A 15,793-nucleotide genomic window follows, 5' to 3' on the forward strand; every position below is an offset into this window, starting at 1 on the left:
TGTGTGTATTAGATCTTTTGAATGGACAAAAGAATAGTATTAAGATCTATTTTGATTCCGACTTTTGACAAAAGAATAATATTTCATGATAGAAAACCATGTTTTCATTATCAAGAAGTTGAATTCCCAAGCAGTGGGGCAGCCCAAAGTGGGATTTGTGTGTGTATATTCCACATACTAATTGTGTTCTATAAAAGCCTCTCCATACTTGGAGCCCTTCATCATCCATCCAACCAATTGCCCTCTTATAGTATCAAACCCACAATGAAATTCCACAACCAATTTCTTTTTAATTTCAAACATCTATTATTTCCCATCATCATCATCATCCTTGCGGTGTTGCTTTCTTTTTCCCGTTTCACTGCTTGTGAATCTTCTTCTTCTTATTCTGCAGCTCCAATTAGAGAAAAGGAAAGAGAGGCTCTTTTAAAGTGGAAAGCCAGTCTTCACAAGCAAACCCAATCTCTAATTCTCTCCTCCTGGGCTCCAAACACCAGCAGCAGCCCTTGCAATTGGGTTGGGATTCATTGCAAAAAGGGTAATGGAAGTGTCACCCACATACGCCTTCAAAGTGTTGGTTTAAGAGGTACACTTCACTATCTCAACTTCTCATGCTTCCCTCATCTCCGTAGCATCGATCTTTATAACAATTCACTCTACGGGACAATCCCCAACCACATCACTAGCCTTTCCAAGCTCACCTCCCTTGACTTGTCTTTTAATTCTCTCTCTGGAGCAATTCCATCTGAGATAGGGAAACTGATGTCGCTCACTGAGATGTCACTCGCGACCAACAATCTCATAGGTCCAATCCCTGCTACAATGTGGAACTTGACCAACTTGACCGTTCTATACCTTTATGACAACAAACTTTCAGGACCCATCCCTCAAGAAATTAGAATGTTGAGGTCTCTTGTCGATTTGGAGTTGTCCGAGAACTTCTTCTCAGGTTCAATACATGCTTGGATGAAGAACTTGGTCAACTTAACCACTTTATACCTTTATAAAAATAAACTATCGGGACCCATCCCTCAAGAAATTGGAATGTTGAGGTCTCTTGTCAATCTCGATTTGTCCGGGAACAACTTCTCAGGTCCAATACCTTCTTCGATAGGGAATTTATGCAACTTAACCATGTTGCCCCTTCACGAAAATCAACTCTCTGGATCCATTCCATCCACAATTGGGAACTTGACCAAGGTCTTGGGCTTTAGTTTGTACGAAAACCTGTTATCTGGCTCTATCCCACGAGAAATAGGAAGGATGAAATCCCTCGAGTCTCTATCCTTATCGGATAATAAATTCACTGGATCTATACCTATAGAATTAAATAATCTTACCCATTTGCAAAACTTGCAGTTGAGTGAGAACGAGATTACTGGTCATTTACCACATAACATATGCCGTGGTGGATCACTTGTAAATTTCACTGCATTTGGCAACAATCTCACAGGTCCAATCCCTAACAGCTTGAAGAGTTGCACTAGCTTATTCAGAGTTAGGCTTGAAAGAAACCAACTTTCTGGAAATATATCAAATGATTTCGGCATATATCCAAACTTAAATTATATTGATTTGAGTGATAATAAAATGTTCGGTGAGCTTTCTAGTAAATGGGGCCAGTGCCATAATCTTACAAGCTTAAGAGTGTCCAACAACAATATTTCTGGTGAGATACCACCTGAATTGGGAAATGCAACTCAGCTACGTGTACTTGACATCTCTTCAAACCATCTCATTGGAAAAATCCCAAAGAGTTTAAGAAGGTTAACCTCATTGATAAACCTTGATTTAAACAACAACAAACTTTCAGGAAACATTCCTTTGGAAATTGGTGAGCTGTCAGACTTGGAACGTCTTAATTTGGCAGCAAATAATCTAAAGGGCTCAATTCCGGGACTGTTAGGAGAGTGTGTGAAACTATTGTATTTGAATTTGAGCAAAAATATTCTTGCTGAAGGTATTCCTTTTGGCATAGGCAATTTACACTCTCTTGAAAACCTTGATGTCAGCCACAATTTATTAAAATGGAAAATACCAGCCCAACTTGGACAATTGGAGAAGTTAGAAGCATTGAATCTCTCCCACAATAAGCTTTCTGGATCCATTCCATTGGCTTTTGAAGGTATGTTAAGTTTGACTTCTGTTGATGTATCATACAATCAGTTGCAGGGTCCTGTTCCAAAAAATAAAGCCTTTCAGGAGGCTCCATTTAATGCATTCCGTAATAACAAAGCTTTGTGCGGCAATGCCACTGGTTTGAAGGCTTGCGCCCCCACAAAGAACAATGATGCTAATAAGGAGGAGAAGAGCAACAAACTTGTGATTTTGATAATAGTCCCTCTTTTGGGCATTTTACTTATTTCATTTATGGTTGTTGGGATTTTTTATCTTCTTTACCCCAAAGTGGGCAGCGTAGAAAATGAGCCAAGAAGAGAAAACAATGAGAATTTATTTGCAATATGGAGCTATGATGGAAAACTGGTTTATGAAAACATCATTGAAGCAACAGAGGACTTCAGCTCTGATCATTGCATTGGGGTAGGAGGATCAGCAAGTGTTTATAAAGCTCAATTGCCAAGTGGTCAAGTTGTTGCTGTGAAGAAACTTCATGCCTCGGAAGATGATGGTGGACGGGCTATCGATCAAAGTGGTTTTACAAGTGAAATTCGAACATTAACAGAAATACGTCATCGGAATATTGTGAGGCTTTATGGTTTTTGTTCGCACCCACGACACTCGTTTTTGGTTTATGAGTTCTTGGAAGGGGGAAGTTTGCAAAAGATCTTGAGCAGTGACCAACAAGCCTCGGAGTGTGGATGGATTAAGAGATTGAATGTGGTAAAAGATGTGGCAGATGCTTTGTGTTACATGCATCATGATTGTTCGCCTCCTATAGTTCATCGAGATATATCAAGCAAGAATGTTTTGTTAGATTTTGAATATGTGGCTCACATCTCTGATTTTGGCAGTGCTAGGCTTCTAAATCCTAACTCTTCCAATTGGACTTCATTCGCGGGGACCTTTGGATATGCTGCTCCAGGTAATTTTGCTTATTACATTATTTTAAATGATTTTGGTCCAATTGTTGTTCTATAAAACACCTCTTTCAATCTTAATGGAATACACTAATTACACAATATACTAGATGCACTTCTTCATTTAACCAATCTCCAATTTCATAAAAGATAATTTAGCCTAAATTGCAAAAATATCCAATTTTTTGTACCTCTTGATCCTCACCTTTTTGTGTTCTATAGTTATGTTGAACAATGATTGTTAGAAAAAAAATTATATTGTCATATTTCTCTTTTACTTTTCTTGTCCTTTATTCATTGTTTTGCAGAACTTGCTTATACAATGGAAGTGAATGAGAAATGTGATGTTTTTAGCTTTGGAGTGTTGGTAGTAGAAGTGATAATGGGAAAGCATCCAGGCGAGCTCATCTCCTCTCTATCAACATCATCATTATCGCCACCGACATTGGTTGTCCGAGATATACTCTTGAAGGATGTGTTGGATCAACGTCTTTCACCTCCAATGGCACAAATGGTAGAGGAGTTAGTATTTATCACCAAGCTAGCTTTTGCATGCTTGCATGCAAGTCCCCAATCTCGGCCAACAATGAGAGAAGTCTCCACAGAGCTATCGAAACAAAGGTCAACTCTGCAAAATTCATTCCACAAGATTACACTAGGACAACTGCTTGATATTGAATCTTTAGCCTCCTCATTATTTTTGCGTCTTTAAAATTTTTATGTTCTAGTGTTATTTTTTCCACTTTGAATTTTCAATTTTATCGTTTATGTGTGGTATTCCTTTGTCCTGTTTATCTTGTGTGGTGAGGATGATGCCAAGATTGTTGTAAGATACATTGCATTTTATTGCACATCGTAAGACCAATCTAAGTGTCTCTTATTCAATAACATACATAGCTCCTATCGTAACCTGCTGAAGAACACAATATAGGGCAATTCAGTGTTGTTGAGATTTAAATGTGTTTGTTGTCATTCTTCAAGTAGTGTGAAATATTGGGCAAGGAGAGTTTCAGTGGTCTTTTTAGTCTATCATTGTAGCAGCAGTGTGTGAAGGAGCAAAACCCTTTGTGTTTGTCACTTATCGACAAGGCCGGATTTGCTACACTTGCCTTTGCTCGATTTGCTTTCTACCTTGAAAGGTTAATTTTATGGTTTCCTACCTCTGTGTGTTTGTGTGTGTGTATGTAGTAGATATATATTTGAACTTATATAATATATGATTGTTTTTTTGGAAATAATCATGGGAAAGCATCCAGGCGAGTTCATCTCCTCTCTATCATCATCATCAGCAACAGCAGCAGCAATAACATCATCATCATTATCACCACCATCTTCTCTTCCACCACCATTGACAAGCAATGTCCGAGACATACTCTTTAAAGAAGTGTTGGATCAACGTATTTCAACTCCAATGGAACAAGTGACTGAGGAATTAGTCTTTATCACCAAGCTAGTCCGCAATCTCAGCCAACAATGGGAAAGGTCTCCACATAGCTATCAAAACGAAGGCCAACTCTGCAAAATCCATTCGACATGATTACAATAGGACAACTGTTTGATATCAGATCTTCAGCTTCTTGAACATTTTTGCATCTTTGTAGTTTTTACTGTCTTGCTTATCTTGTGTTATGAGAATAATATCAAGATTAGTGTAAGCTATGTTGCCTTATATTGCAAATCATAAAATAAAGTTAAGTGCTTCGTATTCGGTAACATGTATACCTCTTTTCATAACCGGAAGAAGACAATATAGGGCATAACTAAGTGTGTTGTTGAAATTTAATGTGTTTGTTGTCATTATTTGGAAAACAAACTTGGAAATGTAGAGTATTGGGCAGAAAGAGTTTCACTGGTCTGTTTAGTCTAACATTGTTCCCCTCCTAATACTGTAATTAGAAAACTGAACTAAACACACCCAAAAGCTTCGGTTCCATTCCATCCACTATTGGTAACTTGACCAAGCTCTTCGACTTGAATATGTTTGAAACTTAAATGTCTGGCCCATTTGTTCAACATTGCTTTAAGCAACAAAAGACTTTCAGGCAACACTCCTCCAAAAATTGGCCAGCTAACAAAATTGGCAAGTCTTAACTTGGCAGCAAATAATTAAGTGGCTCAGTTGAAGAATGCATGAAATTATTGCACTTGAATTTGAGCAAAAGTCAAAAAGCTAGAGGTGCACATGATTCGAATTGGATCGGTATTTAGAAAAATTGGAGCCATTCCAATTCTTATGGTTCCAATAACATTAGCACCAATCTGAACCGATCAACTGCCTTCCAAGAAAGGAGGTGGCTTTGGTCTCAGGAAGGTTAGAGAGATTGACAACATTGCTAAGTGCCTTCTTCTATGGGATTATTGTCAAGGTAAGGACAGAATATGGATTGGTTGGTGCAAAAGACTATTTCTGATTGGCATAGATTGTAGGCCTGCCATATTTTGTTTTTGCCTTCTGTCACGCCCCAATTTTCTAACACAAGAAACCTTGTCTTGTCTTAAAATATGATACATGACTCGCATAATTCATCCACAATAACCCATGCTTAAATCAGTAATAAAAGAAATTCTATTTAAAAATCCATCATTGCAAAGGAAATCTTGACATCCACCAACAAAATAAAATTCCACCAATTGGGTGAACCCTACTACAAATCACCTTAATAAGAAGCTATAATAAAATAAATAAAAACATACCATAACATACTCATAGTCTTAGATTTTGCAACCTGCCAACCTACATTCTAAAAATCACCCTCACTAACGGCCAATCTGAGTTGACTTTAACTGCACTCACCATCATCTACCATGGCTTAACTTCCAATACTAGTTCAATTTCTTTACTGAAACCCACGGATCCTTAGTTGACACCTATATAACCATGGATTATTGTGGATGAATGATGTAGTCACATACCAGATTTTAGTATAAGATAAGGGTTGTTGTGTTAGAATTTTTGGGGCATGACACATTCCCTCTTTTTTTTTTGTAATTTAAAGCAAAGCCCATTTATATTTCTGTACTCCTTTTTTCGATTAATACAAAAACCATTTAGGAAAAAAAATCTCTCTTATAAATTTTTCATATAATATACTCAACTGAACAAAAATGTAATGGTAGAAGATGGCCCAATGCCTAATCACTAAAAAAATTGTTGGCTAAACCTCGAAAAATATCACAAAAAACCTAATCATCTATATATATATGCAGATTGTTTCAACAGCACATCGAGAAACTAAGATACTTAAAGGTTTCACAAGTTTGTGTCATTTTGAGGCAAACTAAATTAATTTAAACCAAATAGTTATCGTGCATTTGAACCTGTGTAATTACAAATGAGCTATTTGGCTTGTGAGGAGACACATACAAGAGGAAATGAAAAGGAAATCTATGACGATTTTAAAGCTCCAACAGCGTAATCTCTAACTCTCAACCAAACATAGCCTCAAGGGAATAAAAGTTTGCCTTCTATATCTTCTGCTGAACAGAAGTCATGCTACTGTTGGACAAAATTAAGAGCGACAATGATATGTCCATGGGAACAGTTTTGAATATCCCAGAAGGTGACACACGTGTGAATGACACGAGTCAAGAAGTGAGGCACACCCAGAATGGGGTCTGAACTGTGATGATAAACAAAAAATCATCTGAACCATATTTTGGGAGATGCTGATACTTTCCAGTGCTCTCTCCCCATAATACCAACTATGTGATAATAGAAAGTATATATGAACTGAGCACCTACACTAACTTAAATATAATATCAGTAATAAACATGAACTGAACATCTGCTAAATTTACTTACTTTCAAAAATTGAAGCCTTAGAAATTTTAAAATCCAAACTTGAACTGCAAAAGAATAAATATGGTCAACGTTGCATAGTCTTCAAAAGTCTGACCATTATAACTATTTATAGTTGTATTCAATAAATAAATAAAATAAGACAGGACCTGTAATTTTTTGCTAGTAGCAAATGAATTCTAAAATTATGAAGAATGACAAATAAGTCCAAAATCATGAAATAAACGGCTCACAAAAATTCAAAACAAATTGAACCTGGCCGACTCAATTCTACACAAAAATCTTGAAATTTTAAAAAATGCAAAACACAACTAAAATTCAATAAAACTTCATAAAATAGCCAAATTTCGGATCCAAAACGAGCTTACATCTCGCAAGTGAATTGGGCACCGTGTAGAACTCAATGTAAGCATTTTGTGCATATGTAACGACCTTGGTAACACCTCATAGATGAAAGATTATGACCGTTTGAAGTTTGTAATACCCTTTTTATGGTTTTCAATTAGACTTTTGATGATCAAATGATCCAGATAATTCAACGTCATCTTCTCCATATCAGTTTGCCGGTAGTTAGGGTAGAATCTGTATTTAAAACTAAAATTTTCATGATTTTATGTTCTAGAACCAAAAAAAAAAAAAAAATTCATCTTCATTATAGCCTTAAAGAGACAATTAAAGCCAAGAAGTGAATCAACACAATAAAATTCACTTTTAACCACTGTTATGTTGCCATGTGTTACATGTTCTATTCTTTAGGTTCATCATAGTTCAAAAATTGAATAAATATATTTTTTAAGTTATTTGAAATGCTAATTTGATCCTCTGTTTTCTATTATTGGCTTAATTGTCACTATATATATCATACGTAGTGAAACAAGTTCGGATACACAGAAGTGAGGTTTGAAAGTTGAGTTTCAAAAGAGCCAATTAACTAAATAATATCAAATATTAATTTAATTCTCATTTTTCCAATCTTAATATCCACTCAATTGTCACTACTGAAGAAAAAATGTGGTTGAAACATTTTAATTTTTAAACTAAGAATTAGATTTTTTTTTTTTTTGGTCCATTGAAACATCATTCCATTTCAAAATTCTAAGCATAAAATGTTCATGTGACTGGAACATAATCGCAACAAATTAACAAAACAATTCAAACAAAAAAAAAAAAAATCTTGTATGAAACACTTGATTCCGATAAAAACATGTATAACACTTGATTCTGGTTTTAACATGTCAAGATTTACCAAAATTAGTTGAAATGTGTGTGTATAACATCATTTTCGATTGGGTTTTAATAAAATTATTTGAAATAAATTTATTTGGATAACATTGTTTTGGATAGGGCTTGACAACAATTATTCTTGAAGCATGCCAATTAGTTAACTGTAGCCCCCAGGGGCATAGTAGAGTTGGTAGGGATTATGGAAATAAGTCTTTGAGGTCTCACTTTCGAATCTCACTCTTGAATTAAATGGTGCATGTGTTGTGGGTCAATACACGTGCACTTCTTGAATGATGTGTACAAGTCACAACATCATTCAAGAAGCTCTGCTTAGTGCATGCAGAAATAATAAAGGTTTGTTTAGCATTGCCACTGGTTTGAAGGCTTGTACCCCCGCAATGAAGGTCATAAAGGAGAGAATGGCAACAAACTTGTGATTTTGATTATAGTTCCTCTTCTGAGCATTTTGCTTCTTTCATTTATGGTTGTTGGGATTTTCTATCTTCTTTATCCAAAAGTGGGAAGTGTAGAAAATGAGCCAAGAAGAGTAAACAATAAGAATTTGTTTGCAATATGGAGCTACGATGGAAAACTGGTGCATGAGAACATCATTGAAGCAACAGAGGACGTCAACTCTAATTCAACTCTAATTATTGCATTGGGGTAGGAGGACCTGTTAGTGTTTATAAGGCTCAGTTCCCAAATGGTCAAGTTTTTGCTGTGAAGAAACTTCATGTCCCGGAAGATGGCTGACACGCTAATGATTAGAATAGTTTTACAAGTGAAATCAGTACCTTAACAGAAATACGCCATCAAAATATTGTGAAGCTTTATGGTTTTTGTTCACACCCATGGCACTAGTTTTTGGTTTACGAGTTTTTTGAAGGGGGAAGTTTGCAGAAGATCTTAAGCAATTTTGAAGAACGAGCTTTAGAGGAGTGTGGATGGATTAAGAGAGTGAATGTGGTTAAAGATGTGGCAGATGCTTTATGTTATATGCATCATAATTGTTTGCTGCCTATAGTTCATCGGGACATATCAGGCAAGAATGTTTTGTTAGATTCAGAATATGTGGCTCATATCTTTGACTTTGGCACCACTAGGCTTCTAAATCCTAACTCTTCCAATTGGACTTCATTGGCACCTTTGGGTATGCTGCTCTAGGTATTTTTTATTTTTTGAATTTTTTTTTGAACAATTCATTTTAAATAGCTAATTGAATGATCTAAAAGGTTATATATTAAATGTTTATAATCTTCATATCTTTATACTTAAAATTTTGTTTGGCTTTAAAATTTATTATTTAGTTTCTCAATGTCAAAATTCTGGGAACTTTGACATAAGTGGAAGTGATAAATGTGTTCACGAGGAACAGATTACCTTGAATCCACAAGGTGGGCGTTTTGAATCCACAAAACGAAAAGATAATTCAGAGAAATCTGATATATTATTTGATAATTGAATGAATAAAAGTTAGTTCTGCCCTTGGCAGTACACGTATTTATAATAAAAGAAAATCTAGCTCTAAAAGAAAACTAGAACATAAAGAAATCTAACTCTAGAAGAAAACTAAAACATAAAAGAAATCTAAAATAGTAAAAGGAAAATAAGAATAAAAATAAGACTAAAAATAAAGTTTCTTTAAAATATCCAAAAAAATAAAATAAGAAATCTAATAAATAAAAAATTCTAAATCTCAAATCATTATGACTTCGCTAAGGCCTCGGACAAAAATCCTGAAATAATCCGCAGACCTCCTGTAACACAATAAAATGTGATTTCAGAGCCCTAAATGAAGGTTTTCAGCCGAAAACCAGCATGGCCTACAAGCCAAAGTTAGTGGGTTTTTCTCAATGCATCATTTTCACTCAAAAAACACTATTGGTTTGTCAAAAACGGACTTTTCAAATTGCTTTTTGAATTATTCAGAATTATGTTGTACATCAGTCCCCTTTACTTCAAAAAAACTCGTCCTCAAGTTTGGCTGCGAATAACATGAAGTATTGCGTACCACAAAAATCATGTTGTTCATAGCCATGAGAACTGTAAAGTTTCTCATTTTTTTAATTTTTCCATTTTCGTGCATTTTTCAAATTTTCTGAATTTATTTAATTTTTGCACCTCGTTTTACGTGTCACGCGGGCGCCGAAGGACATTTTAGTCATTTTCTCAGGCCGAGGGTTCTAGAGTTGTATTTTTAATCATTTTAAGTCATTTAGAGGTGGTGGTGTCATTTTTAAAAATTTTCGAGGTCGGGACGATTTTTGGGTCCGGGAATTTCTCTCAGTTTTCTCATTTTAAGTAAGGGGCATAATGGACTTTTCTCATGCATATACATACATCTATATATATATATCTTAGAGATATATATTTATGGGATGTAGATGGTATTGTGCGGAAAGAGGAAGGGCACAAAGGTAACTTAGCATAAAGTGGCAACCAACCACACGGTGACATGTGGCGCATTATTAGCCTTAGAATTAAAGTTATACAAGCCATCACCATTCTATCCCTCCCCATTGCGGCAGACCCCTTTCCTATCTCTCTTCACTTTTATTCTCTCTTCATATATCAATCTATGTACACATATATGCCTATATAAATTTAAGCCTTGATTTGAGGTGTTTGGAATGAGTTTTAAGGAAGATTAAGAGGAGATAGTTGAGGAGCTTGATGAGGGCTTCCATTTGGCACCCATATTGCTAGGGTTTGGGAGAGTTCAAAATTTGGCCTAGCGTTAGGCCATGTTTGGCTAATCACTTTGAGGTAGGTGTTTCTAAGAGCTAATCTCTTGATTCTTTTGTGAATTACTTCTAAATATTTGGTGTATAACATGCTTAGTTGTGAAAATTTATTGAGATATAATTTTTATGTTTGTATGAAGATGTGCAAAGCTATGTGTTACTTGTTGTGTTATAATGAGATTTGCTTCTATGATGTCAATTCATGATGATATTTGCATCTATGATGTTGTTTCATGCTTTATTTGTTTGAGTACTATGAATGATAGGTTGAACACTTGAAAAGTTATCATGTTGATTACTATTCAAAGCATGCTATAAAATTGAGGGTTACAATGTATGGACTTTCATAGTATTGGACATGATGAGTCATTCACGCATGAGCATTGGGAAGGAAATGAGAAGTTGATTTTAAAGGAAAATAAAAATGGGTTTTGGGGAAAAGTTTTTGAAAGGGTGTGTGAAAACCCGGCCGCCTAGGAGTTGCCTGGGGATCGTGGTGTTAGTGTGGCCTAGAGGGGATTAGGGAAATTGCTTTATCGTGGTTGAATTAACTAGGCCCAAATGACACCCTGGAGTTGCCTTGTGGTCAGGGACAGTTAGCTAATCCTCCTCTTGTGCTACCATGGAGCTGCCATGGGATGGGTTGCACTAACGGTTTGGAAATGATGGCAGAAATGGTTTTGGAAAAATTGGGAGTGACATTGCATGATACTGCATCCCATTGCACGACATAATTTAATTATGACTTGGATTGTCGATTTTGTTGCTATATTTACCCCGGTATGGCATGATCCCGTTTCTTTATTTTTCTATTCATTGTGTGGATTCATGGGGTCTCAAGAGGTGTGTCTTAGTCTCCACCTACTGAATAATTTTTCTCACCCCATATTATTAACATGTTCAGGTCACGGGAGGAAATGATGGATGAAATTCTTCCACAAGCATGAGGGGAAACTTAAAGTGTATTTTGCTACTATTCTGTAGACTTGAGCCATTTTTGTACAGTAGCATCTTAAAATGTATTAATTTGTATGGTATGGCCTTGTAATATAACTATGTGCTTAGATTCCATTTTGATGTAAATTTGGGACAAATGTAAAGACTATGCACTATTTCTTATTTGAATGGAAAATGATGTTGCAATCTATCAAGTTATTGATATAAGTGACCATGACTTGTATAGCATTATTTTGCATTATGTTGGGACAAGTTTTGAACTTAGATTAAGGTCACTATGGGACAATGGGGTGCCTAAGTGCATAAGTTCATGATTTTTAGGCTTTATAGGGCTTTTATTAGTTTCTGGACTTAGGGAACCAGTACCTCATCTGGGAACCGATTCAAGGGGTACTTGGTTCATGTTTTGGGTATTCTGCCTATGTGGAACCAGTACCAAGATTTGGGAACCGGTTCCAGCCCTCTAGTGTATATTTTTGCCCTTTACAGTTTTTTCAGCTTTGATCACTTAAATTCAGATGGTCATAACTTCTTCGTTGCAAACCCAAATAGGGTCATTCTTGACTCCATTTTCAAGGATTTTGAGTTAGCTTTCCAATGAGACCAACATCATCCCCAAATTCCATTTACGTTGAGAGCTATGATCATTTTAGTGGAGTTGTATCCGAATTTCCCATGAATCAAGTAAGGGTACTTTTGGGAAATCTTATTCGGTGACCGTAGAACCTCATCGAACAATATGGAATGTCTAAAATAGTTTTTTTAAACTTAATTTGACTAGTTTAAGGTCTTATTACCCTCTCACATTGTAAAATGACCATTTTACCCCTAGTGTGTCCTCGGGTTTGGTTAAGGACCCAGTTAGCAATCTGGACCCTCAGTTTGGGTCGTTACAAAATTGGTATAAGAGCTTTAGGTTCAAAAATCTAAGGACGATGAGTAAGGTTGACCTAAGTGGGACTTGAGTTGATTTGGAAGTATTGAATGTTAAAGTATTTATTGTTTTGAGAAACATGCTTACTTGCTACTTGTTTATATGTTTACAGTTTTGAAGGCCTGCCTATTTGCTAAGTGCTTAAGTGATTAAATGCTAAATTTATGTTACATGGCTATGCATGTGAAGTAGTTGTATAATCTAATTATGAAAATGAAATGTGAATGTATTTGAAAGCATGTCATTTATGATAAGATGGCAAGCTGTGAGTAAGGATTGTGCAAGTGTATATTATATGAAAAGATGATGAGGATGGAAGGGATGTTTAATTTCACATAATAATTTAATGGACGTATTGTATAAACTTATGTGATAGGGGTTATGCTTCGGTTATTGTGTGTATATATATATATATATATAAGTATATCTTGTGTATATACCTATATTCTTATATGTATATGCGGTCGAGCATGGGATGGTTGTGTGAGTTTTGACCTTAGTAGGCGAGGAGCTTCGTTGCTCTAGGGTTATTTGGGTGTCAGTTCTTATCGAACGAATTACTTGGTCTTTTAGCTCATGGATTGAGCTATTTGGTGTGTAGTCATTTTGATTTTCTTGTTACATTTGTGCGTTACTTAGAGCATGACTTCAGAATGGGTTCGTATTTCATGGCATGGTGGTTGTGTTGTGTGTGAGTTTCATGTATTAGTGCATAGGTTTCTTGTGACCATGGGGGTTAGGTGTGCGAGTGAGGGTTTTGTGGGAAAGGTATGCCCTTAGAGGGTTAGTGTTTATAACTTGGGTCATGATTTGGTGGGGAGGTTCTTTTCGAACCGGTTGTGGTAGGTGTGACAGAGGTTGTTTGAGTCATGAGTGTAGTCTATGGGTTGTAAATGTGTATTGTGGGTGTTTTGGTACGGTCTAGGGAAGTGTGTTGATTACGGTTAGTTAAGAAGTGATTCCCATTCCGGGAAATTACAGGAGTGCGTCGCGGGTAATTGACTCTCGGTGAGTTGATTGCATGGCTCGGTTGATGAGTGGGTTTTTGGGTTAGTACGGTTATTGAAAGAGTCTTGAGGTGGCGTATAGTGGTCAATTATAGCTGTGTAGTGCAGGATTACGCAATAAGGTAGATAGTATGTGGTCAGCGGTATGCTTGGTCGTTTACGGATGGAAGGATAGATGATAAGTATTGTGTGCCAAATAGGTTGTGTTTTGGAAATTAGAATTTGTGGGCTGGAGTTGTATTTCGGGTATGTTTAGAGTATCAGGTGATTGTACTGGGTGTTTGAGGATTTAAGTGATAGACTGTTGATTTGAAATGATTGATTGCATCGTTGATGGTTTTAAGGTGACAGTTGAGTGTTGAGCATTCTGATTTTTATTTTCATTTTTGTTTTGAGGATTTGTCGGCATGGCATTACCGTATGGAGGTTCTTTTCTAGTGCTAAATAGTGGTCGTTTTGGGGAGTATCAAGAGTGGTGGTTGTTCTATTGTTACGATGGTGTTATCTTAAGGATGTTTGAGAAAGAATCCCTTGGTAGAGGCTTGATGGTCCGGTGGAATGATAGGTTTGAACTATTAATTGGATGAGTGGCAGTGAAGGTGTAATGGTGTGATGTTTTGTACTGATGAGTATAATGGTTTCAGGTCTGATCAGAGGATGGATTAGAGATTGTAAGTTGTTGTTGTATGTTGTCAGGCAAGTGATAGGATTGTGCACCAATTGAGGCAATTGTGGTTATTCTAGTCTTTAGAATCAGAGAGAGAGGTATTGCCATGTAGGCATCTTTTTCTTTTGAAGAGTCAGTGAGTTGTTCTGACTGAGATCACGAATCTTGTGTGCACGGTGATCAAGGCAGTGTTGCCTGGGTAGGTAGAGATAAAATGGATGGTAAAGTGTCATTTTATGGCATAGAGGTTGTCGGTTAGGAGTGACTGATTCTAGGTAGAATGGGACGCGGTGCCCGAAGGGCTGTGATTGTTTCTAGTGGTAGTGTGTCGTGAGCGTCAGTGCTCTTACCTGATTGGTTTTGGTTAATAGGGGTATTGCGGTGTATCATATGCGAGGTTTCTGTGTTGACAGTGTGTGACAGCTCGTTAGTGGCAAGGTCACCTGGAATCGAGATCGTAGTCTCGTATATGTTTCGAGTTGGTTCTTTTCCTTATATATAGGGAGTTCTTTTCATCTTAAGTGAGATTGTGTGTCCATGGTTGGACGATTGGTGAGGAGCGTGTGATAGGGTGTCAGGTGCATTTGGGTACGAGTTTTTAGTCTCGTTTGTTGTGATCCTTGTTCTCTATTTAGGAGTTATGCGCGTCCGTGGGTGGATGGACCTGTGTGTGGTTTGTTTTGCTATTAGAGTTCATTAGTTGAGGTTTAATTTATTTGGTCGACTCACTCCTATGGAGGGAGGTGGAGTCTTTGGTTTTATGGTATTTGTTCTGAGAGTGTTCTTGACAGGTGGTATGGGAAGCACGAGTTGCCGATTAAGGATGCTATGTTTCTGGTGTTTAGTACTAGCAGTGATGGCTAGGGATGTGTTGTGAACTGGGAGTTCGAGGATGATTAAGTAATGAGATATGAGTCATGTACTCGGATGTTTTTATAGGCGTTTGATTTGAGCAATGTCTTGAGGATAAGTGTCGATGTCGCCTTAGAATTATGTGATTAGAGAAAGTGAATGTGTAATTCTATTGAGGAATAATAGGAATGATTGACTTTGGTTTTGAGGTTTCGGGTATGAGATGGTCATACTGTGTGTTTTGAAGAGGTAAGAATTGAACCGAATGATGACATGGAGTTGTTTACCTGGTATGGGTGTAATGAGGAGATTAGAAATCTTTTATGCTGGTTAATGATTGTGACGTTTGGTGTCGTGTTGTTTCCAACTTGTTAGGGGTTGTGTGATTAATGTATGATTGGGATTTTTAGAGTATGTATGTGACTGTATAGTTATTGAGGTTATGTAAAACGACGGATTGCTTAGAGAATGGATCTCACGATTGTTTTATGGACTATATGTGATTGTATTTGAGGTTTAGACCTGAGGACAAGAATGACGTCTTTGTTGAGATTGGATCGATGATGAGAAT

At 36.6% G+C, this 15,793-nt stretch overlaps 1 protein-coding gene across 1 annotated transcript; it reads left to right on the forward strand.

Moving 5' to 3' along the window:
- The first annotated feature begins 213 nt into the window (after nucleotides 1-213).
- Nucleotides 214-3,930, forward strand: LOC132274319 (MDIS1-interacting receptor like kinase 2-like). The gene is made up of 2 exons (XM_059775571.1): nucleotides 214-3,043; nucleotides 3,347-3,930. Exons 1-2 carry the CDS (start codon nucleotides 265-267, stop codon nucleotides 3,748-3,750), a joined length of 3,183 nt encoding a protein of 1,060 aa, XP_059631554.1. The 5' UTR covers nucleotides 214-264; the 3' UTR covers nucleotides 3,751-3,930.
- The last annotated feature ends 11,863 nt before the right edge of the window (nucleotides 3,931-15,793 follow it).

Source organism: Cornus florida, unplaced genomic scaffold, assembly GCF_030987335.1.
Source record: "Cornus florida cultivar Cherokee Brave unplaced genomic scaffold, ASM3098733v1 CherokeeBrave_3.0.0_Hap2_Chr09, whole genome shotgun sequence".
NCBI lineage: Eukaryota > Viridiplantae > Streptophyta > Magnoliopsida > Cornales > Cornaceae > Cornus > Cornus florida.

Excerpts from the sequence above, each read along its gene's own strand:
- LOC132274319 (XM_059775571.1), top strand. The coding sequence starts at position 265 with ATGAAATTCCACAACCAATTTCTTTTTAATTTCAAACATCTATTATTT. Across the intron at positions 3,044-3,346 it reads CTTTGGATATGCTGCTCCAG|AACTTGCTTATACAATGGAA; the intron begins GTAATTTTGCTT and ends ATTGTTTTGCAG.